The following is a 27107-nucleotide window of genomic DNA, read 5'->3' as shown; positions in this document are numbered from 1 at the left end:
CTTGAGACAGGCCTGTCTCGGAGGTCTACAGATGATTCCTTTGACTTCATGCTTGGTTTGAGCTCTGACTGTCAAATGTGGGACCTTATATGTAGACAGGTGTGTGTCTTTCCAAATCATGTCCAATCAACTGAATTTACCCCAGGTGGACTCCAATTAAGCTGCAGAAACACCTCAAGGATGATGAGTGGAAACAGGATGCACCTGAGCTCAATTTTGAGCTTCATGACGAAGGCTGTGAATACTTATGTACATGTGATTTATTAGTTTTTTAATTTTTAATAAATTTGCAAAAAAACTTTTTTCATGTCATTATGGGGTCACTGTGTATAGAATCTTTAAGAAAAAAAAGTATTTCATGCATTTTGGAATAAGGCTGTAACATAACACAATGTGGAAAAAGTGAGGCGCTGTGAATACTTTCCGGATGCACCGTATGTAAACGCGCGTGCGTGTGTGTGTGTGTGTGTGTGTGTGGCTGATGTCAGTGTTCTGTGGGGCTTCAAACTCTCACTCAGTGTTTGTGAGTGTTTAGTTTTATTGGCCTCAGAGTGCTGAGTGTGACCGTGAGGCAGTGCACCCATGATGGTCCACCAAACATCTACCAAAGAAAAGACAGCAAGAAGCAGTCTAAACTCTCTGATGCTGCCGCTGGGAATCAGGCTGAGCTCCTCTCCAGCCAGCCAGAGGAGGAGAAAGAGAATCCAGGAGGAAGGAGTGAGTCATGCTCATTAGACTTTCATAAAAACAACTGCCGCCGTCCACAGGCTGATGGCGACGCTCATGATGAGCACCGGGAGGAGGAGAGTCTTGGTGAGGCCGTGTTCTCTGAGTCACCTCATCACTTTGGTGTGCTGTTGTGCCGAGGTCAAGGAGCGCCGCCCATATTGTTTCCTGCTGTTTATCCTGTCAGGACTGTCAACCACTGGAGCCATCGCAGCATGCATCCTGTCCTGTTCATAACAGTGTTAAATCAATGCTGTCACAGTGTCTTTGTCACCTTAAATAAACTGCCACAATATTAGAGCAAGAGTTGCTTTAACACTGATAGTTTATTTAGCACAAGAATAACACTGATGGAGTTCATGCAACACTGTGGCAGAGGTTAGCAACCGTATTTAGCATCTGATAGCATTGATTTAGTGTGATAATAACACTGATAGAGTTTGTTTCACTCTGTAATACAGTTGATTTAACACCGTAGCTGTGTTAATGTATCAGAATCAGAATCGACATTATTTGCCAACTATCCACAAGAATACAAGGACTTTGACTTTGGTTTGAGCTGCACTCTCTCTGACACTGTTTAAATCAACTCTGTCACGGTTAAATTGACTCCATCACAGTGTTAATTTTACTCTATCACAGCGGTATTGTTGTGTTAAATGAACTCTATTGTAGTATTACATTGTTAAATCAACTATCTGACAGAGTTTATTTTTACATGACAATAACACTGATAGAGCTGATTTAACACTTTGACAGAATTGTTTTAACACAATATTACCAATGTGATAGATGCCATTTAACATGACAATAACACTGTCACAATGTTAAATAAACTGCTGCAGTGTTAAATCAAGAGTTGCAGTGACAGAGTTCAACAGTGCACAGTATTTGACACTGTGATAGAGTTGATTTACACAGTGTTAAATCAACTATCTGACAGAGTTTATTTTTACATGAAAAAAAACTGATAGAGCTGATTTAACACTTTGACAGAATTGTTTTGACACAATATTACCAATGTGATAGATGCCATTTAACATGACAATAACACTGTCACAATGTTAAATAAACTGCTGCAGTGTTAAATCAAGAGTTGCTGTGACAGAGTTCAACAGTGCACAGTATTTGACATTGTGATAGAGTTGATTTACACAGTGTTAAATCAGCTCTATGACAGAGTTTATTTTTATATGACAATAACACTGATAGAGTTGATTTAACACTTTGACAGAATTGTTTTAACACAACATTACCACTGTGATAGATGTCATTTAACATGACAATAACACTGTCATAATGTTAAATAAACTGCTGCAGTGTTGAATCAAGAGTTGGTTTGACAGACTTCAACAGTGCACAGTATTTGACATTGTCATAGAGTTGATTTACACAGTGTTAAATCAGCTCTATGACAGAGTTGACTTAACAACTTAGGAGAATGTAACAGTTCGTCCTGGTGATATCAGGGACCGTTTGCTACCACTTGGTTGTTTTTTCCAGAGTGGCCAATCCATCCATTTGACAGGTGCTGACCCAGTGTGGCGCTCCGTGCAGTCATGCTGAAAAAGGTAGTCGTCACCTTCAGCACTGGAATGAGCCAGTTAAGATAAAAGGGCTGTACATAGTCCCCTCTGATACTGCACAACACACATTAATTTTTGAGATGTCACGTTCAACCTCCAGGGTGGCAGATTCTCACTCCTTTTGCTCATTCCTGACTTTTTCCTTTGAGGATATGTAAAGGACAGAGTTTATGTAACTCCATGACCCGCAACCCTGGATGCAGCTGACATGTCAGCTCAAAGCAGGGCTCTGTGATGCGCTGCTCGCAGCACATTTGACTGAGGTTTTATAGCCGAGCACCTCAAAAAATATTGGGCATGCTGAAAATTTTCAGCGCATGCCAGTGTGTGACTCATACATCATACGGGACTTAACTTGTAGGTAAGTTATGGGATTGTTGACATGCGTTTACTCATATGTCTAAATACGTCCATTAATGCTGATTGACTGAAAGCTGCAGTTCTCATTTCTCATGCAAACAGATTGTTTCATTCACACACGGAGTAATATAGTCTTACCTGTTCATTTCAGTGGGATTCATCATCACAGTCTGACGAACACACATCGAAATGTGGTGTTTTAAAGCAAGTCCCTCTGTGGATTTCCTGCTGCAGGTGCATTTCTCAGAGAATGCCGTGTCACAGTCTGATCACCGATCACATCGCGACTGACACTTTGATCGGTCCCCCGGTCTGATTAACCCGGTCTACCGTGAATGAATGAAGTGCTGTTACTCTTAAAACTCTATATTTCCTTTGCACACCCTGAACAGGATGCACCGGGGTGAAGTCCGGCTCATCCTGCCACAACCGGGACATGCCGGCAGGAGTTGACGTGCCTGTCCATGGCAAATTTCCCTTGAACACGGTCAGACTGTTCTGACGCTGTGAGACTATTTAGAATGCAGTCAGAATGCAGTTTGAGTCCACCTCGACTGCCGTTCAATATACACCTCGACCACACCTGGACAATAGGGTGCATGTGCTCAACATTCAGGCTGGCCGCACGACTGTGCCCAAGTGTTTGGAATGCACCCCAAATGTGGGTTAAATTTCCGTTCAGGGTCATTCGGCCTCTAATGTGACGGGGTATAAAGGACGGCACAGAGGCTCTGATCATGGCAGCACAAGAAAAAGCCCTACGCTCCAGACGCATAGAAGCGGGAGTCCACCACAGCCCACAGGACCCAGGGCGCCTGAAGACCTGAACTTGAGGAACACACAGCCCACCCTCCCCAGGTGGGATGAGAGGAAGGAATTTTTATGATAGCACATATGGTTCATTCAAAATAATAAGAGTTTATTTAGACCCTGACAGTTGTTACAGCACTAGTGTTAATTTAACACTGCGACAACTTTTAAGGGTCTCATTTTAATTAACTTATTTTCAGACCATTTCAGAGTCATATCCAGAGGCCAATCATCTACAAACCTGTAAGAGGCGAAGGCTGTATGAGGCGAAGTAGTCACAAATGTCTAAAAGATGTCACACCGGATGAGAAAACTTTTTCCCCAAATCACAGCTTCCTGTGAGATGTATCTCTCAATATTTAATTTGAGCCTCAAACTCCCCCATTTTCTCTTTATTTCATAATTATCTTGCTGTACCAGCCAGAGGCCACGCAGTCATGCAGCCGCACAGATGCACATGAGACGCACACGTGTGTGTACAAACACGTGCACAGTGATTCGCACACTGGGCACATTGCGATGGCTGTTGTGTGCAGAACAATGAGAAAGCACTGAGAGTGGAGGTCAGTCGATGTACCCGGATGGGTCTCGTTGTGTGGTTTGTGTATCCTATATGGTGCTGAAGCCTCGGCGCTGTGAGCGCGGTGAATGTTACGGGTGCAGCGTGTTTACACTGTAGTCTCAGCACATCTCGGTGGATCAGTGTCAGAGCACTGATACAAGGCCTCTGCTTTACGGTTTTCATTGCTGAAACGTTTTCATGGATTTTGTTTTTCTCTTCTCTCTCACGTCTATTTTCATTGTGTTTTACAGTCCAGGAAGCCTCTGAATCACTGTGCAATCTGGTGGACACGTTTGCTCCAGCGTGCATGTTGCAGTCCTTAATCTATAATCAATTTTCCAGCCTTCTTCCATGTGGTAGATCAGCACTTTCCTCACATGGTTTCATGTCCTCTGGTTTCTTCTCAGTCTCCCTCTGGTGTCGGACCGCACTGCATCCACACCGTACCATGTTGTTCTTATTCTTCTCAGTACCATACTTCTCACGTTCCACTAATGGAGATATTTCAGATGATGTTTAGGAAACCAATCAGACCTGAAACCCATCAGACAGTGGGGTCCAGAACTATCTGGACAGTGTCAATAATTCCCCCTGTGTTGAGGTGAAATGAAACTTGTGTCAACTTTCAGATTTAAATCAAGGATTTTAACAAAAATATCACATTCACCATTTCAATCAATCAATCAATTTTTTTATATAGCGCCAAATCACAACAAACAGTTGCCCCAAGGCGCTTTATATTGTAAGGCAAGGCCATACAATAATTATGTAAAACCCCAACGGTCAAAACGACCCCCTGTGAGCAAGCACTTGGCTACAGTGGGAAGGAAAAACTCCCTTTTAACAGGAAGAAACCTCCAGCAGAACCAGGCTCAGGGAGGGGCAGTCTTCTGCTGGGACTGGTTGGGGCTGAGGGAGAGAACCAGGAAAAACACATGCTGTGGAGGGGAGCAGAGATCGATCACTAATGATTAAATGCAGAGTGGTGCATACAGAGCAAAAAGAGAAAGAAACAGTGCATCATGGGAACCCCCCAGCAGTCTACGTCTATAGCAGCATAACTAAGGGATGGTTCAGGGTCACCTGATCCAGCCCTAACTATAAGCTTTAGCAAAAAAGGAAAGTTTTAAGCCTAATCTTAAAAGTAGAGAGGGTGTCTGTCTCCCTGATTTGAATTGGGAGCTGGTTCCACAGGAGAGGAGCCTGAAAGCTGAAGGCTCTGCCTCCCATTCTACTCTTACAAACCCTAGGAACTACAAGTAAGCCTGCAGTCTGAGAGCGAAGCGCTCTATTGGGGTGATGTGGTACTACGAGGTCCCTAAGATAAGATGGGACCTGATTATTCAAAACCTTATAAGTAAGAAGAAGAATTTTAAATTCTATTCTAGAATTAACAGGAAGCCAATAAAGAGAGGCCAATATGGGTGAGATATGCTCTCTCCTTCTAGTCCCCGTCAGTACTCTAGCTGCAGCATTTTGAATTAACTGAAGGCTTTTTAGGGAACTTTTAGGACAACCTGATAATAATGAATTACAATAGTCCAGCCTAGAGGAAATAAATGCATGAATTAGTTTTTCAGCATCACTCTGAGACAAGACCTTTCTGATTTTAGAGATATTGCGTAAATGCAAAAAAGCAGTCCTACATATTTGTTTAATATGCGCTTTGAATGACATATCCTGATCAAAAATGACTCCAAGATTTCTCACAGTATTACTAGAGGTCAGGGTAATGCCATCCAGAGTAAGGATCTGGTTAGACACCATGTTTCTAAGATTTGTGGGGCCAAGTACAATAACTTCAGTTTTATCTGAGTTTAAAAGCAGGAAATTAGAGGTCATCCATGTCTTTATGTCTGTAAGACAATCCTGCAGTTTAGCTAATTGGTGTGTGTCCTCTGGCTTCATGGATAGATAAAGCTGGGTATCATCTGCGTAACAATGAAAATTTAAGCAATACCATCTAATAATACTGCCTAAGGGAAGCATGTATAAAGTGAATAAAATTGGTCCTAGCACAGAACCTTGTGGAACTCCATAATTAACTTTAGTCTGTGAAGAAGATTCCCCATTTACATGAACAAATTGTAATCTATTAGACAAATATGATTCAAACCACCGCAGCGCAGTGCCTTAATACCTATGGCATGCTCTAATCTCTGTAATAAAATTTTATGGTCAACAGTATCAAAGCAGCACTGAGGTCTAACAGAACAAGCACAGAGATGAGTCCACTGTCCGAGGCCATAAGAAGATCATTTGTAACCTTCACTAATGCTGTTTCTGTACTATGATGAATTCTAAAACCTGACTGAAACTCTTCAAATAGACCATTCCTCTGCAAATGATCAGTTAGCTGTTTTACAACTACCCTTTCAAGAATTTTTGAGAGAAAAGGAAGGTTGGAGATTGGCCTATAATTAGCTAAGATAGCTGGGTCAAGTGATGGCTTTTTAAGTAATGGTTTAATTACTGCCACCTTAAAAGCCTGTGGTACATAGCCAACTAACAAAGATAGATTGATCATATTTAAGATCGAAGCATTAAATAATGGTAGGGCTTCCTTGAGCAGCCTGGTAGGAATGGGGTCTAATAAACATGTTGATGGTTGGATGAAGTAACTAATGAAAATAACTCAGGACAGAACAATCGGAGAGAAAGAGTCTAACCAAATACCAGCATCACTGAAAGCAGCCAAAGATAACGATACGTCTTTGGGATGGTTATGAGTAATTTTTCTCTAATAGTTAAATTTTGTTAGCAAAGAAAGTCATGAAGTCATTACTAGTTAAAGTTAATGGAATACTCAGCTCAATAGAGCTCTGACTCTTTGTCAGCCTGGCTACAGTGCTGAAAAGAAACCTGGGGTTGTTCTTATTTTCTTCAATTAGTGATGAGTAGAAAGATGTCCTAGCTTTACAGAGGGCTTTTTTATAGAGCAACAGACTCTTTTTCCAGGCTAAGTGAAGATCTTCTAAATTAGTGAGACGCCATTTCCTCTCCAACTTATGGGTTATCTGCTTTAAGCTACGAGTTTGTGAGTTATACCACGGAGTCAGACACTTCTGATTTAAAGCTCTCTTTTCAGAGGAGCTACAGCATCCAAAGTTGTCTTCAATGAGGATGTAAAACTATTGACGAGATACTCTATCTCCCTTACAGAGTTTAGGTAGCTACTCTGCACTGTGTTGGTATATGGCATTAGAGAACATAAAGAAGGAATCATATCCTTAAACCTAGTTACAGCGCTTTCTGAAAGACTTCTAGTGTAATGAAACTTATTCCCCACTGCTGGGTAGTCCATCAGAGTAAATGTAAATGTTATTAAGAAATGATCAGACAGAAGGGAGTTTTCAGGGAATACTGTTAAGTCTTCTATTTCCATACCATAAGTCAGAACAAGATCTAAGATATGATTAAAGTGGTGAGTGGACTCATTTACTTTTTGAGCAAAGCCAATAGAGTCTAATAATAGATTAAATGCAGTGTTGAGGCTGTCATTCTCAGCATCTGTGTGGATGTTAAAATCGCCCACTATAATTATCTTATCTGAGCTAAGCACTAAGTCAGACAAAAGGTCTGAAAATTCACAGAGAAACTCACAGTAACGACCAGGTGGACGATAGATAATAACAAATACAACTGGTTTTTGGGACTTCCAATTTGGATGGACAAGACTAAGAGACAAGCTTTCAAATGAATTAAAGCTCTGTCTGGGTTTTTGATTAATTAATAAGCTGGAATGGAAGATTGCTGCTAATCCTCCGCCCCGGCCCGTGCTACGAGCATTCTGACAGTTAGTGTGACTCGGGGGTGTTGACTCATTTAAACTAACATATTCATCCTGCTGTAACCAGGTTTCTGTAAGGCAGAATAAATCAATATGTTGATCAATTATTATATCATTTACCAACAGGGACTTAGAAGAGAGAGACCTAATGTTTAATAGACCACATTTAACTGTTTTAGTCTGTGGTGCAGTTGAAGGTGCTATATTATTTTTTCTTTTTGAATTTTTATGCTTAAATAGATTTTTGCTGGTTATAGGTAGTCTGGGAGCAGGCACCGTCTCTACGGGGATGGGGTAATGAGGGGATGGCAGGGGGAGAGAAGCTGCAGAGAGGTGTGTAAGACTACAACTCTGCTTCCTGGTCCCAACCCTGGATAGTCACGGTTTGGAGGATTTAAGAAATTGGCCAGATTTCTAGAAATGAGAGCTGCTCCATCCAAAGTGGGATGGATGCCGTCTCTCCTAACAAGACCAGGTTTTCCCCAGAAGCTTTGCCAATTATCTATTTTTATATTATATTATATATATATATATATATATATATATATATATATATATATATATATATATATATATATATATATATATATATATATATATATATATATATATATATATATTTATATACATTTTTATACACAGTCCCTCCATTTTTAGAGGCCATAATTAATTGCACCAAATGAATATGAGGATCATTGTTCATACAAATCATAATTTTTACAGCCACTTGTCTTATCTTGGCACTGAACATGTCATTTACCTTACAAACAGTAAGGTTGTGTGGTAAATATGTCTGGAGTAGACAGTTCTCAAAAACTTAGTGCAAGAAGGTGACAAATGAGGGAAGCCACCAAGGCGCCCATGACAAATCTGAAGGAGTTATAGGCTTCAGTGGCTGTGATTGGAGAAACTGTGCAAAGTGCAACTTTGTTCTGCTTCATGGAAGAGTGCAACAGAGAAGTTTTGAAAAAGGAAGATATGAAATTTCTACATATTCTCAGTGGTGGGCACAGCTAACCAAAATGTTAGCTTCGATAACTGCTAATCAACTAACTGAAAGTTATCTTTTATGACGCTAAAACCGAATAAACCACCAAAAAAAATGTATCGGAAGCTACAGCTAACCGATAACTTTCAGTATTGTCTCCAGTACACTCTCAGCCAATTTTAAGTTTAAACACTTTTGATAGAATCAAAGATGACCACAAACCCAAACACAACCAATGAGTCAGTGTGTCTATCTTTGTACGCCTTGCTCGCACTAGAATGAATAAGTCAACCAGTCAGTGTGAGCGGAGGCTCAATTTACCCATAATCCCTTTGGGCATCTGTGTGTGTTAATCAATCAATCAAGTTTTATTTCTATAGCACTTTACAACAGTTGGCCTCCGGGGGACTGTCTTGGAGTGGTTTCAGTCTTATTTGACCAACAGGACTTTCAGGGTGATGGTTAATGACTTCTCCTCCTCCACAGTTCCTCTGACCACTGGTGTGCCCCAGGGCAGTATCCTCAGACCGCTCTTGTTCTCTTTGTACATGCTTCCACTGAGTTCAGTCATCACCAAACACAATCTTCAGTTTCATTTTTATGCCGATGACCTCCAGATTTATATGCCAGTTGTGCCTAATAATACAAGTGCTTTGGACTCCATACATAGCTTTTTTAAGGATATTAAGGACTGGCTGGCTCAGAATTTTCTGCACCTTAATGAAGCCAAAACAGAGTGTATTCTGTTTGGAGCTAAAACTAACTCTGATCCAGATCTTGGCTCCCTGGCTCCTTATTATAGGGCTGTGGTAAGGAACCTTGGTGTGCTGGGACAGACGTGTGAGGAGGATTGAGTGGTCCACAGTATCAAACGCAGCTGTTAGATCCAACATCACCAGCAGCACAGGTTTTTAGAGTCCAACGATAAAAGAATGTCATTTTGTACTTTTAAAAGAGCTGACTCAGTGCTATGTCGAGATCTAAAACCTGACTGAAATTTATCTAAAACAGAGTTGTGTTCTAAAAACGATTGCAACTGATTAAAAACAACTTTTTCTAAAACCTTAGATAAAAACGATAAATTTGACACTGGTCTAAAATTAGATAAAACTGAGGGATCTAGGTTGGGCTTTTTAAGAAGAGGCCTAACTACAGCATGTTTAAAATGGGCTGGAACTGTCCCGGAGCTGAGGCAGCTATTAATAAAAGAGAGCAAGCTCGGACCCACAGTGTTAAAAATCTCTTTAAAAACCTTTCCTGGAATAGTGTCCAATGAGCAGTAACTGGGTTTAATGCTCTGGACAACCTCAGTAAGGAGTGTCAGAGTAACTGGCTCAAAACTATTAAAAACAGCAGATGGTTCAGGTAGAGTGTAAAGGCTATTAAAAACCATGTTACAGTTTAAAATATTATGTCTGTAATGTTCAAAACTTCAGAATTAGTACATTAAATTTTAAAATTAAAAGATGTGTTATATTGTCACTTTGTACAAATCACACAGTTGACATGAATGTAGTTATTCTATAGAACAGAATAGAATAATTCTTTATTGTCCACCAAGATGGAAAATTGTCTTTGGCTCACCAGCACAAAAACGACAACACTAAAATACAAACATTGTCATACATAAAACAAATAATGGACACAATAAAACAAAGATAAGATATTTTGAAATACAAGAAGTAAAATAAGATCTAGTAAAATAAATAAAACAGAAGTAAAGCAGTTCAGGTTTTGTCTATGTGTTGATCACTTTATCGAGTTCATAATGGCGATGACATTTGGTATAAAAGATTTTTTAAAAGAACCTTTAGCCAGAGGAGTTCTGTAGCACCTCCCGGACTTCAGGAGCACAAACAGAGGATAAGAACTGTCTGCCAGGACTCTCTGAGCTTCCCTCCTCGTCCTGTCAGTGTAAATGTGGGTCAGAGGCTTCTGGGGTTTTCCCACAATTTTCCCTGCCATTTTTACAATTCTGTTTAGTTTGTCCTTACACTTGCAATTCAAGTGACCAAACCAAACACAAAGTTGAAATGTTAAAATACTCTCAGTGGGCCTCATGTATCAATGTTGCGCACTTGTAGCTGTAGTTTTCTCTGGGCCCCTCCCCAGTCGGACCGGGAGTGACATGTTTAGCCGCATGTTCTCCTTGAATTGCTGGCTGTCTGAGTGGTGTCCAAAAAATGAGGTGGGCTTCAGAGATAATTGGCAAAGCTTCTGGGGAAAACCTGGTCTTGTTAGGAGAGACGGCATCCATCCCACTTTGGATGGAGCAGCTCTCATTTCTAGAAATCTGGCCAATTTTCTTAAATCCTCCAAACCGTGACTATCCAGGGTTGGGACCAGGAAGCAGAGTTGTAGTCTTACACACCTCTCTGCAGCTTCTCTCCCCCTGCCATCCCCTCATTACCCCATCCCTGTAGAGACGGTGCCTGCTCCCAGACCACCAATAACCAGCAAAAATCTATTTAAGCATAAAAATTCAAAAAGAAAAAATAATATAGCACCTTCAACTGCACCACAGACTAAAACAGTTAAATGTGGTCTATTAAACATTAGGTCTCTCTCTTCTAAGTCCCTGTTAGTAAATTATATAATAATTGATCAACATATTGATTTATTCTGCCTTACAGAAACCTGGTTACAGCAGGATGAATATGTTAGTTTAAATGAGTCAACACCCCCGAGTCACACTAACTGCCAGAATGCTCGTAGCACGGGCCGAGGTGGAGGATTAGCAGCAATCTTCCATTCCAGCTTATTAATTAATCAAAACCCCAGACAGAGCTTTAATTCATTTGAAAGCTTGACTCTTAGTCTTGTCCATCCAAATTGGAAGTCCCAAAAACCAGTTTTATTTGTTATTATCTATCGTCCACCTGGTCGTTACTGTGTTTCTCTGTGAATTTTCAGACCTTTTGTCTGACTTAGTGCTTAGCTCAGATAAGATAATTATAGTGGGCGATTTTAACATCCACACAGATGCTGAGAATGACAGCCTCAACACTGCATTTAATCTATTATTAGACTCAATTGGCTTTGCTCAAAATGTAAATGAGTCCACCCACCACTTTAATCATTTCTTAGATCTTGTTCTGATTATGGTATGGAAATTGAAGACTTAACAGTATTCCCTGAAAACTCCCTTCTGTCTGATCATTTCTTAATAACATTTACATTTACTCTGATGGACTACCCAGCAGTGGAGAATAAGTTTCATTACACTAGGATATGATTCCTTCTTTATGTTCTCTAATGCCATATACCAACACAGTGCAGAGTAGCTACCTAAACTCTGTGAGATAGAGTATCTCGTCAATAGTTTTACATCCTCATTGAAGACAACTTTGGATGCTGTAGCTCCTCTGAAAAAGAGAGCTTTAAATCAGAAGTGCCTGACTCCGTGGTATAACTCACAAACTGGCAGCTTAAAGCAGATAACCCGTAAGTTGGAGAGGAAATGGCGTCTCACTAATTTAGAAGATCTTCACTTAGCCTGGAAAAAGAGTCTGTTGCTCTATAAAAAAGCCCTCCGTAAAGCTAGGACATCTTACTACTCATCACTAATTGAAGAAAATAAGAACAACCCCAGGTTTCTTTTCAGCACTGTAGCCAGGCTGACAAAGAGTCAGAGCTCTATTGAGCCGAGTATTCCTTTAACTTTAACTAGTAATGACTTCATGACTTTCTTTGCTAATCAAATTTTAACTATTAGAGAAAAAATTACTCATAACCATCCCAAAGACGTATCGTTATCTTTGGCTGCTTTCAGTGATGCTGGTATTTGGTTAGACTCTTTCTCTCCGATTGTTCTGTCTGAGTTATTTTCATTAGTTACTTCATCCAAACCATCAACATGTCTATTAGACCCCATTCCTACCAGGCTGCTCAAGGAAGCCCTACCATTATTTAATGCTTCGATCTTAAATATGATCAATCTATCTTTATTAGTTGGCTATGTACCACAGGCTTTTAAGGTGGCAGTAATTAAACCATTACTTAAAAAGCCATCACTTGACCCAGCTATCTTAGCTAATATAGGCCAATCTCCAACCTTCCTTTTCTCTCAAAAATTCTTGAAAAGGTAGTTGTAAAACAGCTAACTGATCATCTGCAGAGGAATGGTCTATTTGAAGAGTTTCAGTCAGGTTTTAGAATTCATCATAGTACAGAAACAGCATTAGTGAAGGTTACAAATGATCTTCTTATGGCCTCAGACAGTGGACTCATCTCTGTGCTTGTTCTGTTAGACCTCAGTGCTGCTTTTGATACTGTTGACCATAAAATTTTATTACAGAGATTAGAGCATGCCATAGGTATTAAAGGCACTGCGCTGCGGTGGTTTGAATCATATTTATCTAATAGATTACAATTTGTTCATGTAAATGGGGAATCTTCTTCACAGACTAAGGTTAATTATGGCGTTCCACAAGGTTCTGTGCTAAGACCAATTTTATTCACTTTATACATGCTTCCCTTAGGCAGTAGTATTAGACGGCATTGCTTAAATTTTCATTGTTACGCAGATGATACCCAGCTTTATCTATCCATGAAGCCAGAGGACACACACCAATTAGCTAAACTGCAGGATTGTCTTACAGACATAAAGACATGGATGACCTCTAATTTCCTGCTTTTAAACTCAGATAAAACTGAAGTTATTGTACCTGGCCCCACAGATCTTAGAAACATGGTGTCTAACCAGATCCTTACTCTGGATGGCATTACCCTGACCTCTAGTAATACTGTGAGAAATCTTGGAGTCATTTTTGATCAGGATATGTCATTCAAAGTGCATATTAAACAAATATGTAGGACTGCTTTTTTGCATTTACGCAATATCTCTAAAATTAGAAAGGTCTTGTCTCAGAGTGATGCTGAAAAACTAATTCATGCATTTATTTCCTCTAGGCTGGACTATTGTAATTCATTATTATCAGGTTGTCCTAAAAGTTCCCTGAAAAGCCTTCAGTTAATTCAAAATGCTGCAGCTAGAGTACTAACGGGGACTAGAAGGAGAGAGCATATCTCACCCATATTGGCCTCTCTTCATTGGCTTCCTGTTAATTCTAGAATAGAATTTAAAATTCTTCTTCTTACTTATAAGGTTTTGACTAATCAGGTCCCATCTTATCTTAGGGACCTCATAGTACCATATCATCCCAATAGTGCGCTTCGCTCTCAGACTGCAGGCTTACTTGTAGTTCCTAGGGTTTGTAAGAGTAGAATGGGAGGCAGAGCCTTCAGCTTTCAGGCTCCTCTCCTGTGGATCCAGCTCCCAATTCAGATCAGGGAGACAGACACCCTCTCTACTTTTAAGATTAGGCTTAAAACTTTCCTTTTTGCTAAAGCTTATAGTTAGGGCTGGATCAGGTGACCCTGAACCATCCCTTAGTTATGCTGCTATAGACTTAGACTGCTGGGGGGTTCCCATGATGCACTGAGTGTTTCTTTCTCTTTTTGCTCTGTATGCACCACTCTGCATTTAATCATTAGTGATCGATCTCTGCTCCCCTCCACAGCATGTCTTTTTCCTGGTTCTCTCCCTCAGCCCCAACCAGTCCCAGCAGAAGACTGCCCCTCCCTGAGCCTGGTTCTGCTGGAGGTTTCTTCCTGTTAAAAGGGAGTTTTTCCTTCCCACTGTCGCCAAGTGCTTGCTCACAGGGGGTCATTTTGACCGTTGGGGTTTTACGTAATTATTGTATCGCCTTGCCTTACAATATAAAGCGCCTTGGGGCTACTGTTAGTTGTGATTTGGCGCTATATAAATAAAATTGATTGATTGATTGATTGACTTGTGGCATAAATTTTACGGCGTAAACTTGAAATACACCAAAGTCGCCCTGACATGTATCAAGCAGTGCGCACCTGCCCATTTCTGGGGTACACCTGACGTGACCTTGATAAATTCGACGGGTGGAAACGATCGTAATTATAATAAACACGCCCATAAATATTCATACTCTGCTTCAGACACACCCTCATGTTACGACATGGAAGCCAGGAAGACGGCAATGAAAAGAACTCCACCAATCACGACGCGTGCCAATAGAGCGTCAAAAGCTGCTGTCGTATCAATTGTTTTGTAGTATATAATAAAGTGTTACAGTGGTCCCTAATTAATCGCTGGAGTTACGTTCTAAAAAATAGCCCGAAATACGCGAAACCGCGATGTAGTCAGCGTTATTTTTTACAATTATTATAGCGTTTCAAAGCTGTAAAACCCCTCACTACACAGTTTATACACTTTCTCAATCAGGCATGAACATTTTCTCACTTTTCTGTCATGTGTAAACACTCTCAAAGTTCAAACCTTAGTAGGACAATAATACCAAACTGTTTCAGGCCCAAACATTTGTTTGAGAAATAAAAATAGAACGTTTTCCTATAAATAATTATGATGGCATTCAGAACTAATGAATTAATTTTAACGATCAACGAACGAGGTCGGACACATAAGAAATTATTAATAGTGACTGACCAGTATGTCACAGATTGCTCCTCTGCGTCCTGACGCCGCGCCTTTTTCCACTCACACCTGGCTGCAGGTGTCTGTTTCCGAGTAACAAACACAGTTATGAGTAGTTGTTGGTGCTCTTTTTTCTTCTGGGCGACAAGATTCTTATAAACAGATACGCAGAACACAGAACACTGTAAAAAAAAAAAAAAGCATGCAAAATTGGACTAAATACTCCGCAAGACTCCGAAGCCACGACAGGTGAACTGCTTTATAGCGAGGGACCACTGTATTCTCTTTTCACATGTCAATAATTCTTGACATGTGGATATTTGCTCACTCAATTAATAAGACATGCCTAATCTGTCAGATGTCTTTATTTTTTAAATGTATTTCTGTATTTATTTTATTGTGACAACCGAATGGAGACGACAAAACCTGATTGCAGCACGGGCGAATTAAGGGAATGACGAAACTACAGTTGTTATTATCAGTTTCATTGTCTAAAACGATCACACCACATAAAGTTAAGCTCAACGCTGCTCTGGCTCCAGGCTTGAAGTCTGGAGAAAAGGGCGAGCGGCGCTGTCTTTGCAGTCAGCGCTGTAGCCACGGATCGTGCTCCATAACAATCCCGCAAAAGCGGGATTTGTATTGATTATTATGTAGTATAATCAGGAAAGTGTTATTTATGTAACATATGCATTGATTTGTATAATGGCACTGTTTATCATGTTGATCATCTTCATTTTTATGTGGGTTCCAGCGCTGGTTCATTTTGGTGTATAATTTACACCACCTCTCGACCTGGTGTATATTTTCAGCGCAGCGTACGCCAACGACCACATTGATAAATGCCAAGTAGTGCAGCCATTTTGGCATACACCCCATATATGCTCAAATATTGCCGTACGCAACGTTGATACATGAGGCCCAGTATGTGCAGAATACGCAATCTGCAGATTTATCCGGATTAACTTGATTTATAAATCAAAACCATAAGTCAAACCTGCTTTGCTTTTCAAGATGTCTGCCTCACAGCTGGACCACTGTATGCTGTGAAGGATAATGACTTTCTTTTGTCGCAGCCTGGTAGCCAGGACCCTTCCACTGGGGTAGAGTTGAGCTCAGCTCCTCTCAGCTGCCTGACTGCTTCAAAATACGTAACAAATAAAAAATTTGTTACAAATAAAAAAGGCATATTTTACAAAAGCACATTTACATGTAAACACCAACACTCACATCTCACATTAACGTGTTGGTTTTTACATAGAATGAATGAGTGAAATGACAGAAATGACAAATGACAGAATTGACATTAATTATTTTATCCATATTAATTTTATTTATAAATCAAAACCATAAGTCAGCACTGCTTTATTTTCCAAGACCTCCGGCTCATGGCAACACTGCTATTGAGTAGAGAATTGAATTGAAGTAAGTTATGTAGTAAACAGGAGTTTCCAGCAGTGGGCAAGGTGCTCAAAGACAGAAGTACTGATTCATCGTTTGGGTCTGTGGTCACTTTTAATGCGACCAAAAGCGATTGTGGTGTTAAAACTCAAAATCAGCTTGTTAGTAGTTGCAAGTGTACCGGAGACAATACTGGAAGTTATCGGTTAGCTGTAGCTTCAGATAAATTTTTGGGTGGTTTATCGGTTTAGCTTTATAAACTATATAACTTTATAACTTTTCAGTTAGCTGATTATCTGTTATCGAAGCTAACTTTATGGTTAACTGTGCCCACCACTGCTTGTCATATCATATGAAAGGTGTCATGACAACGGGATCAAGATTTCAGAAGGCAGAGACTTGAGTCGGGATCTGATCTATTTCTTTTTGGATGACAATCTGTTGTTCACTTTTGGTAAATTTTGACTTTGCCTGGCCAATTCCAGAACCTCCATGCAAGTGTTAGGATTGGTTGCAGCTGGAGTGAAAAATCTAAAATGTGACTTTTGATCCCATTGTGCTTGACCTTTGTCAAACAAAAGCTTTTAGAGCAACTTGGTCCTCATCCAAACACCAGGTTAGGTGAAAATCAGCCAAAGTAGCTGGAAAGTGATGAGGCTCAGACTTTGTGATGACAGTGTTGATCCTGTTTGTGTGTTCTTGTGGTAAATAGTAAGTTCTTCTTCCTGCTCTGCTGTGCAACAAGAACCCCATCAAATAAAACGTTCATGTAAATTTAGGAGCTTTACAACATTCACGAGGTTCACTTCAGCAACCACAGCTTGGAAATAGCCTGCAGCCATAAAAATGTCAAACGATGTTCATTCTTGCCACACACACACACACACACACACACACACACACACACACACACACACACACACACACACACACACACACACACACACACACACACACACACACACACAGTGATGTGTTGTACCAGTGGGACCAGTAACACTCGCACACTGTCACTGGGGGACTTTGATGTGTGTAAATTATTGCTTCTTGGCACAGATTTGTGTGTTTGTGAGTCTGTGTGTGTTTGCATGAAGTTCGGTAAATTATGCCCTGTGTTTGTTCTGGTGACACATACAGCTGCACAGCTTTCTGTGCCACACACACACACACACACACACACACAAATGCCAAAACAATGGTCTGCTAATCCCTCTTTCTGATTGGATGAGTCCAGACTACCCAGAGGGCACCAGCTGTCGGGGTGAGGCCTCGATTCCTCGGCATCAGTGCAATAAAGTGCAGAATGATGCACGATAAATTCACCGTGCTGATTGGTCAGCTGACAGTCGCGGCTGCACCGAGCAGCACTCAGCACGCTGCACAAACAGCAGCGAGAATTAACACCACTGTGATGCTAATGGGCACCCAGGAGCACGCGGGCACGCTCAGGTAGCAAGCGTGCTGGTTTATTTTTAGTTTGGATTTTTGACCCTTCCTTTGGCTCTGCGTCCACAAAGCCTCAACGTCCTTAAAAAGAGCCTCATCATCTGCCGCTGGGGTTCACTTTAATTACAATCTGAACAGGCCAATGTGCGCCGCCTGTGAGTTAAAACACGTTTTTTCAATTAAAATGTACCTACTGTGTACGGCTGCCACAGCATTGCAGGGATATGACATGCTGTCACCTTTTATTATCATTCACTTGAGGCCCACGAATGACACAAATTGTTTTATGAATATTAATGATGACAACATACACACAATGCAATGCAACTTACTACACCTTAACTAAAGTCACATGAAATATACAGCGACATGGATGAAATCCATCTCTATTAACGGTGCGTAGAACACGTAACTCAGCTAATAAACTCTTTTATAGTATGAAACCAGCTCTATCATCACGTCAAATCAAGTTTTTTAATTGCAATAAGAGTCATTCACAGCATGACAGAGTTGATTTAACACTGGTGAAGTTTATTTAACTCTGTTTACAGTGAGACCAAATGTAGTTCTGGCAGAGATTTTTATGCTCTGCAAAATTTACTGTGTTGTTTCCCCCCTCTATGACAACTGTATGGGTGGTTGTGGGGGGTGGGGGGGGGTGGAATTGCTGGATTGATGTACTTGAATGTCATGTCATTACTTGCTCAGCGTACAATTTGTAAATATTCTTGTGTTGGAAGGAGACAGCTCTCCCTGGAACAGTGACAGTGGTATCTTCTTCTGAAAGTCCAAAACTGTAGAGTGAGTGGATGTGCCTGTCCATAAGGGCGCCGTCACACTGAGCAGAGACACAGAGACACAGAGAGAGAGAGACAGAGAGAGATCTCATGTGGTTGTTGATCAAGCGGTACTCAATGGGCACTGGATGTCGCACCAACATCCAGCCTTTCAGTAGTATCTGCTGTTGCAATCAGCGTGGTCTGAACACAGTCTATGCCCAGACAGGTGTTTCCCACCTCATCCGTGTTGCGTTGAGGGGGGTGGGCACTCGGCACACTTGGCTCGCAGTCGTGTTGCATTGGGGGGGCCACACACTCAGCTCGCAGTCGTGTTGCATTGAGGGCGGTGGGCAGTCGGCACACTCGGCTCGCAGTCGTGTTGCATTGGGGGGCCACACACTTGGCTCGCAGTCGTGTTGCATTGAGGGTGGTGGGCAATCGGCACACTCGGCTCGCAGTCGTGTTGCATTGGGGGGCCACACACTTGGCTCGCAGTCGTGTTGCATTGAGGGTGGTGGGCATTCGGCACACTCGGCTCGCAGTCGTGTTGCATTGGGGGGCCACACAATCAACTCGCAGTCGTGTTGCATTGAGGGGGGTGGGCATTCGGCACACTTGGCTCGCAGTCATGTTGCATTGGGGGGGCCACACACTCGGCTCGCAGTTGTGTTACATTGGGGGAGCACACAAACAGTCGTATTGCATTGAGGGGGGTGGGCACTCGGCACACTTGGCTCGCAGTCGTGTTGCATTTGGGGGCCACACAATCGGCTCGCAGTCGTGTTGCATTGAGGGGGGTGGGCATTCGGCACACTTGGCTCGCAGTCATGTTGCATTGGGGGAGCCATACACTCTGCTTGCAGTCGTGTTGTATTGGGGGGGCCACACACTCGGCTCGCAGTCGTGTTGCATTGAGGGGGCCACACACTCGGCTCACGGTTGTGTTGCATTTGGGAGCAACACACTCGACTCGCAGTCGTATTGCATTGAGGGAGGTGAGCACTCGCACACTTGGCTCGCAGTCGTGTTGCATTGGGGGGCCACACACTTAGCTCTCAGTCGTGTTGCATTGGGGGGCCACACACTTGGCTCGCAGTCGTGTTACATTGAGGGGGGTGGACACTTGGCACACTTGGCTCGCAGTCGTGTTGCATTGGGGGGCCACACACTCGGCTTGCAGTCGTGTTGCATTGAGGGGGGTGGGCACTCAGCACACTTGGCTCGCAGTTGTGTTGCATGGGTTGGCCACTCGGGACATTCAGCTTACATCAGTGTTGCATTCACACCCCACTTTGGACACTCTGGGGGCACTCAGGTGCATTCCGGCTCATCCGTGCCACATTCAGGACATTCGGCCCTGTTCTGTATTGGCTGGCCATTGTCATATGTTGGCCGACCCTGTTCAAATCAAATCAAATCAATTTTATTTATATAGCGCCAAATCACAACAAACAGTTGCCCCAAGGCGCTTTATATTGTAAGGCAAGGCCATACAATAATTACGGAAAAACCCCAACGGTCAAAGCGATTCAGGTGTTTCAAATGCTGAGACTACAGTCAGTCTGCACGTCCAATACCATTTGAACTTTCCCCACCTCAAACACACCTTGACAGTGTGCTCTACATTCAGGTTGGCGGCGCGAATATGCCCGACTGTGTGGGATACTCTCAAGAATGCTGTATAAGGACTTTGAGTGCGCCTTGAATTTGCTCAAATGTAGGCTGGATGTCCATTTGTGCAGAATTCAGCCTCATTCAGCCTCTAGTGTGACAGGGAGGTGCGTGCAGGTACAACTGAGACATTTGGCCAAGATTCGACATGCCCAAACATTTCAAACAGCCCCTCGAACGCTCTCCAAATACTTTGAATTGCGATTTCATGCAGTACGAATATTACGTCTGCAGTCAGATTACGGTACGACTGCGCCTTGAATGTAATTCAATATGTCTTCAACCATAAGCGCACCACAAGTGTAGAGTGCAAGATGTAGATGATGGTCTAGTGGTTAAACGTTTGGCTTGAGACCAGAGGATCCTCAGTTCAAGCCCCAGCCTGACCGGAAAATCACTAAGGGCCCTTGGGCAAAGTCCTTAATCCTGTAGTTGCTCCCAGTGTGTAGTGAGCGCCTTGCATGACATTCAAGGAGAATGTGAGGCATTATTGTAAAGCGCTTTGAGCGTCTGATGCAGATGGAAAAGTAATAATGCAGTCCGTTCATTCATGTGCTCTGGCCACATAAATGTGCCGACTGCTGTAAGAATGCTGTACAAGGATTTCAAATGCACCTCAAATTTACCTGAATGTCAAATCCTCATTTGTGCATTATTCGGGGATATTCATGCTAAGTGTGAGGGGAGTATAAAGCATGGTGTGAAATTAGTTTGCGACAGACAACACTGGCCTCTAGTGGCCACCATGACCAAATTTTTTTTAGCCTACTTGTCTTTATTTTGTTTTGTGGTATTTGTGCTAATTAAAACATGTTCACATGAACCAAAATATGAGGTTCTTTCAAGCAGAACTGAAAACTTCAGATCTGAATATGAGGTATTTTTTACTGACTTGCTTATGGGCGTTTCATGGGTCTGATGACTGACTGAGTTCTGATGGTTTCTTGATTAAGTTTTGATGGTGTTTTGATGTAATTCTTTTGGAATCTTGATGAAGTCTTGATGTAATCCTGACGGAGTCATGATGGTATCTTGGTGGAGTCTTGATGTAATCCTTTTGGAATCCTGATGGAGTCTTGATGTAATCCTGACAAAGTCCTGATGGTTTCTTGTGGAGTTTTGATGTAATCCTTTTGGAATCCTGATGGAGTCTTGATGTAATCCTGACGGAGTCCTGATGGTTTCTTGGTGGAGTTTTGATGTAATCCTTTTGGAATCCTGATGGAGTCTTGATGTAATCCTGACAAAGTCCTGATGGTTTCTTGTGGAGTTTTGATGTAATCCTTTTGGAATCCTGATGGAGTCTTGATGTAATCCTGACGGAGTCCTGATGGTTTCTTGGTGGAGTTTTGATGTAATCCTTTTGGAATCCTGATGGAGTCTTGATGTAATCCTGATGAAATCCTGATGGTTTCTTGATGGAGTTTTGATGTAATCCTGATGAAATCCGAGTGGATTTGTGATGGAATCCTGATGGAGTCTTGATGGAGTTTTGATGTAATCCTGATGAAATTCGAGTGGATTTGTGATGGAATCCTGATGGAGTCTTGATGGAGTTTTGATGTAATCCTGATGAAATTCGAGTGGATTTGTGATGAAATCCTGATGGAGTCTTGATTTAATTCTGATGGAGTTTTTTTGGCTGGACGTCTTCATCATGTGGAACATCATCTGGGCATTTTGTAAAAAAAAACCCTCTTTTGGCTGATCTTTTGTGTTCAAATAAATTTCTCTCATATTTCATTGCAAATGAACACACAGTTTCTTCCTTGAAACTTCTGACCCGGGGCCAAGTCGGATCAATCTGAGTGTGTGAATATATATGTATGTGTGTGTGGGGGGGGGGGATTGTGAGTGAAAGAGAGAGTGTGTGTGCTGTGAAATACTGAGAGGCTTTGCACCGGCTGAGATTTTCCCAAATCAGCTTCGGTGTGTGTGTGTGTGTGTGTGTGTGTGTGTGTGTGTGTGTGTGTGTGTGTGTGTGTGTGTGTGTGTCTGACCCCATCAGTGAACTTTCTGCTTGATGGTGTCATCTTTGGAGCTCACTTTAACTCTGTGCTGTATCTCTTTGTTGGTGTTAGTTTGCGTGTCTGTTGTGTTTTGTTTTTAATGCAATAATTAAAAAGGTTCCACTTTCCCCACTTGGGAAAGTGGAACAGAATCACGCTCTGTCTGTGTGTATTTGCACATCATGTTTTTCTTTTTCTCCATATGGTGTCTCACTCCTTCGGGGTGTGCGTCTGTCCTCTTTTTGACCGGGAGTCTGAGTTGTACATGAATGTTTTAGTTACTGTCGGCCACCAGGTGCCATGTTTTTGTATAAGGAGCTGATGTTTGTGCACCTGCTCACAGCCGTGTCTCCCTGTGTGTCCGTGTGCAGGGACCACAGAGCGGGTGTGTCTGATCCAGGGGACGGTGGAGGCACTCAACGGTGTCCATGACTTCATTGCTGAGAAGGTGAGGGAGATGCCTCAGAGCAGCCAGAAGACAGAACCAGTCAGCATCCTGCAGCCGCAAACCACTGTCAACCCGGACCGCGTCAAACAGGTCAGTCTGAGCCACCAGTCTGTTCTTTTCCACACCTAAGTAGATCTGTGTCATTTGACTGCTGGATTGTCATGTGACATTCATTAATTGTGCCACTCTGAGTGATGTCACATACTGTCTATTTTAATGCTATTTATTGTTTAATTTTTTTGTCCATATTTTCACTTTTTAAACTCTGAGCTTTTCACAAAAATGTCTTCCAGGAAACAAGCACTGCTGAGGCTAATTTTACTTGCCTTTCTTTTTTTAAATTAATTTTGTGCCATATAAACAAACACACACACACTGTCCACCACCAACTGATAAAGGGAAAGTGTTGTTTATTTCCCCCTTATAATTGCTCCAGCTGGAGAGGAGAAAATAGGGAGAATACTCCCGTTCATACACATGCTGGATGAAGCATGTAGCTGGTATATAGTTTGATGTCTGCACTTTCAATGCACATTCAAACAGAAACTCAGATTAAGGGGGATTTGTTGGGACGACCGCTTAATTCGGTCATGTGACTTTGATGCGTCTCCACGTCAGATGACTGCAGAGGGTTAACAAATAAAATGACAAAACCAGGGCCTGGTTTCATAAAGCACCCTAATCTTTTAGTCCACGAAACGTGCTTAGTCGACTACGGTTAGTCTCCCAACATTATCCGTCTAATCTCCATTTCACATTGACGGCTAAACTTGTAGAGTAGCCGTCTTACCCGTCGGGGAGGTTCACGGGCATAGCTGCCTCATGAGCACCGTTGCCAAGAAACTCCTCCAATGTACGACAATTTTGTTAACTTCCAAGATGGTCATTGTCCATACTCTCACACACGCCACTAGCTTAAATTATGGCAACCTAAAAGTGGATGGTCTCATTTTGGCCGAACAACTATACAGTTTTTGTATATTCTGTGTTAGTATGCGCCTGCGGCCGACGTGCTTGATGAATTCCTGCCAAAAAGTAGTTCCCAGACCAGTGCGTTTTCATGGGTAACAAAAACATCCGGAGTATATTTGGCGAAGAACGTCTGTATCTCGTGTGTTTTTACGCCTCACATTCATTCAGCATCATCTTCTCATGTCGGCAAATTCAGCGCTATTTTGCAGACAACCGGAAACTTGGTCAGGCGAAAGTAGTCTGTGGGCAGTGAATCCCACAGTGTCAAAACAGCAGAGATGTAGCTCCACTGAAAGCAGCACGCTGAGCAGTGTGGGTCGTTGTCACATACCATACAGCCTCTGTTTCGTTAACTGGCTTTATTAACGTTTACGAACACATACGAACTACAGAATGATGTACCTCGCTCTTAGCCTAGTGGTTCTTCTTCATGCTTACATCAGTTCCCTCAAGACTTTTTGTGCACACAACACTGCTCAGCATAACAGCAATACCAGGTGGCTAATATGACAACTGTCACAAACACATCACATGACAGTTCTCTGCTACACTCAAAAAAATGGCTCACTGGAAGAACTCATTCAATTATGGGCAGGATTTCCATCTAATGAATATATTGTCAGGACATCGACTGCTACTTTGCTTCATCAAAATTTTTTCAGAAAGTGTGAGAGACAGCCAGGTGGAAACCATTTGGAAAATTCAGATGGCTTTCGGTGAAGATCTTATGGGGATCACACAGATTAAGGACAATTACAACTGGATTAAAGACAGCCCACAGCGGCGGATGGTGCGCCGATCGACAGGCTCAAATGACCAGATCATTTCCAAAGTGAACGCTTTGTTGATCCGGGACGTCGTCTGACTACCAGAGAAATGCAAGACAGCTGGACATAGCACTTTTTTTGGCACATTCCACTGTTACAGGAGTTTTTGTAATGGAAAGAGGAGCGGAGAAATTCGCCCAGTGTTGGTCTCACAGGACAAGCCCTAACATGCCCAGCTCTTGCACCATTCGGAAGATACAGACGGCTTTCTGTGGCTTTTCAGACTATCCGTGACTATCCGAGAAATTGTGGACGAGCTGGACATGCCACAACATGTCCTGTGAGGCTTACTTTTCTAACAGACCTCGTATCGTCCCTGCCTCCAATGCCTTGTACACCTGTTGCTACAACTATTTGCGCACACAAGCACCTGAAAGACAGAGTGTGCGCTGTGTGAACCCATCGCACCCTCTCACAGCAGGTGCCGTGAGATGTGTGGCCAGTCGCACTCTTGCAGACAATCACTTTCGTACTCGCAGAGAAATTTGTCTAAGTCCCACATGAGTGTGGCTTTGGTGTGTGCGCTGAGAAGTGACAGGAGGTGTGTCCTCCCACTGAAGTGGCTGTGGAAATCTGTGGATCTGGACATTCCAGCTGGACACCACGTACTGTGTTTGGACGGACATGGACAAACAACTGCCCACTGTGACACGTGTGCGTCTGTTTGCTGTAATTAAGTGGACATAAATAAAAACATATATCACTGTGGCAACATGCTGCAGCGAGCAAGCGCGCACATGGACAGGCTGCTCCCAGGTTGAAACAGGCTGTCAGAACATCAGAACATGCAGCAGCCAACTTCACTGTCATCTCACCCACATGAGCTCTGTTCCACATGATGCAGTGTCCTGCAGTGCATCGTCCACAAGATGCGCCAGCAGATGTGAACATGAATGAGATGAGCAAACTGCTTCTCATTCATGTCATTTCATGACTGTATGTCTGTGAGCATGGGTCATTTACAGAAGAACAGACGGATCATATTTGTATTGTTCACTTGATAAATGTGGTGTTTTTATATGGTGTGTGATTTTAATTTTTTTTGTAATACTTCCATGTCCTTCCTGATATGAGGCAGATTTCTGCATCTTTCAAAGAACAGCTCCGTAGCTCAGTGGTAAAGTCTCTGACTGGCAATCAGAGCTTTTGGACAGCACATGTTCGCATCCAGTGGGTGGTGTGTTTTTCTCTTTTTTTTTTGTATAAATTATTCCACATAAGCAGCGCAGTGTGGTTCCACAGGGTTAGTGGTTCCTGCTCGAAAGACACCGGTGCATGCACGAACTCTTGCACCTGGTTCATGCACACCTGCCTGTTGGCACAATGTTTCGTGCGTGATCTTTCGTACACTAATCTCAAACTGTTTTGCGCTGTTTCGCTGTTATGTGTGAAGGGGCCATAAGAAAAGAGACTAAGGTGTGAAGTGGATGTCAGGAGAAAAGAAGGGAGAGTGTAACATGTCCAGAGACGAACACCATGCAAGACACAAACTGTGGTAAACTCCAGGTGGGCTGCCATGTGCCTTTTACTAAGGAGTGGCTTCTGTCTGGCCACTCTACCATACAGGCCGGATTGGTGGATTGCTGAAGAGGTGGTTGTCCTTCTGGAAGGTTCTCCTCTCTCCACAGCGGAAGGCTGGAGCTCTGACTGAGTGACCATTGGGTTCTTGGTCACCTCCCTGACAAAAGCGCTTCTCCCCCGATTGCACAGTTAATTTCAGCAACTATAAAGTAAGTCCCTTCAGATCCAATGTGGATCTGCATATTGAGTTTGACACAAGTTTTATGCCGGATTTGCTTCCTGATGCAGCATTACATGGAGTCATGTGGTAAGGGTGTGATTTGAACCAGAAACCTTCTGCATTGAAACCAAGCGCACCCCTGTTTAATTGCAGCAACTATAACGCCTATAATTTTTTTGTTTTGATTTACTGACTTGTCTGTAAATAAAGAGTGTTTTTCGGAGAAATAACTGGTTTGGACATCTTTTGACACTTTTTTTTTGCATGGTTTAAACAACAACACCAGACCGGAACCAGAAATAACGCTATCAGCATCAACAGTGCACAGATCAGCTTTATGTTGTTCTCTGACATGACAAATGAACACAGCATCATTAATGAGGGGTTTGATTGATTCATAATGATGCGTGCAAATAACGACGAACTGACCATCGTCTGATATTTCCATTAGAATACATTATTATTGTGTCTTTATCTTTGAACTTCCTCCATGTTGTCAATACTGTTTCTTGTCAAAATGTG

The 27107-nt window shown here is 42.3% G+C and overlaps 1 protein-coding gene across 4 annotated transcripts in view; it reads left to right on the top strand.

Annotated features, from left to right (window-relative positions):
* Window positions 1–27107, top strand: part of nova2 (NOVA alternative splicing regulator 2) — a 350562-nt gene that overhangs the window by 262509 nt on the left and 60946 nt on the right. For 3 of the 4 annotated variants that reach the window (XM_034168680.1, XM_034168681.1, XM_034168683.1), the window contains one exon: window positions 22969–23135. In XM_034168680.1, coding sequence (XP_034024571.1) covers window positions 22969–23135 — 167 coding nt within the window. Of the gene's footprint in view, window positions 1–7295; window positions 7311–8304; window positions 8310–22968; window positions 23136–27107 lie in introns of those variants that run through there. The other variant, XM_034168682.1, reaches the window with a different exon arrangement.

The sequence above is a fragment of the Thalassophryne amazonica genome, chromosome 4, assembly GCF_902500255.1.
Source record: "Thalassophryne amazonica chromosome 4, fThaAma1.1, whole genome shotgun sequence".
Classification (NCBI taxonomy): Eukaryota; Metazoa; Chordata; class Actinopteri; order Batrachoidiformes; family Batrachoididae; genus Thalassophryne; species Thalassophryne amazonica.
The sequence above is the reverse complement of the archived record's forward strand: the minus strand, read 5'-3'. Positions and strand labels throughout refer to the sequence as shown.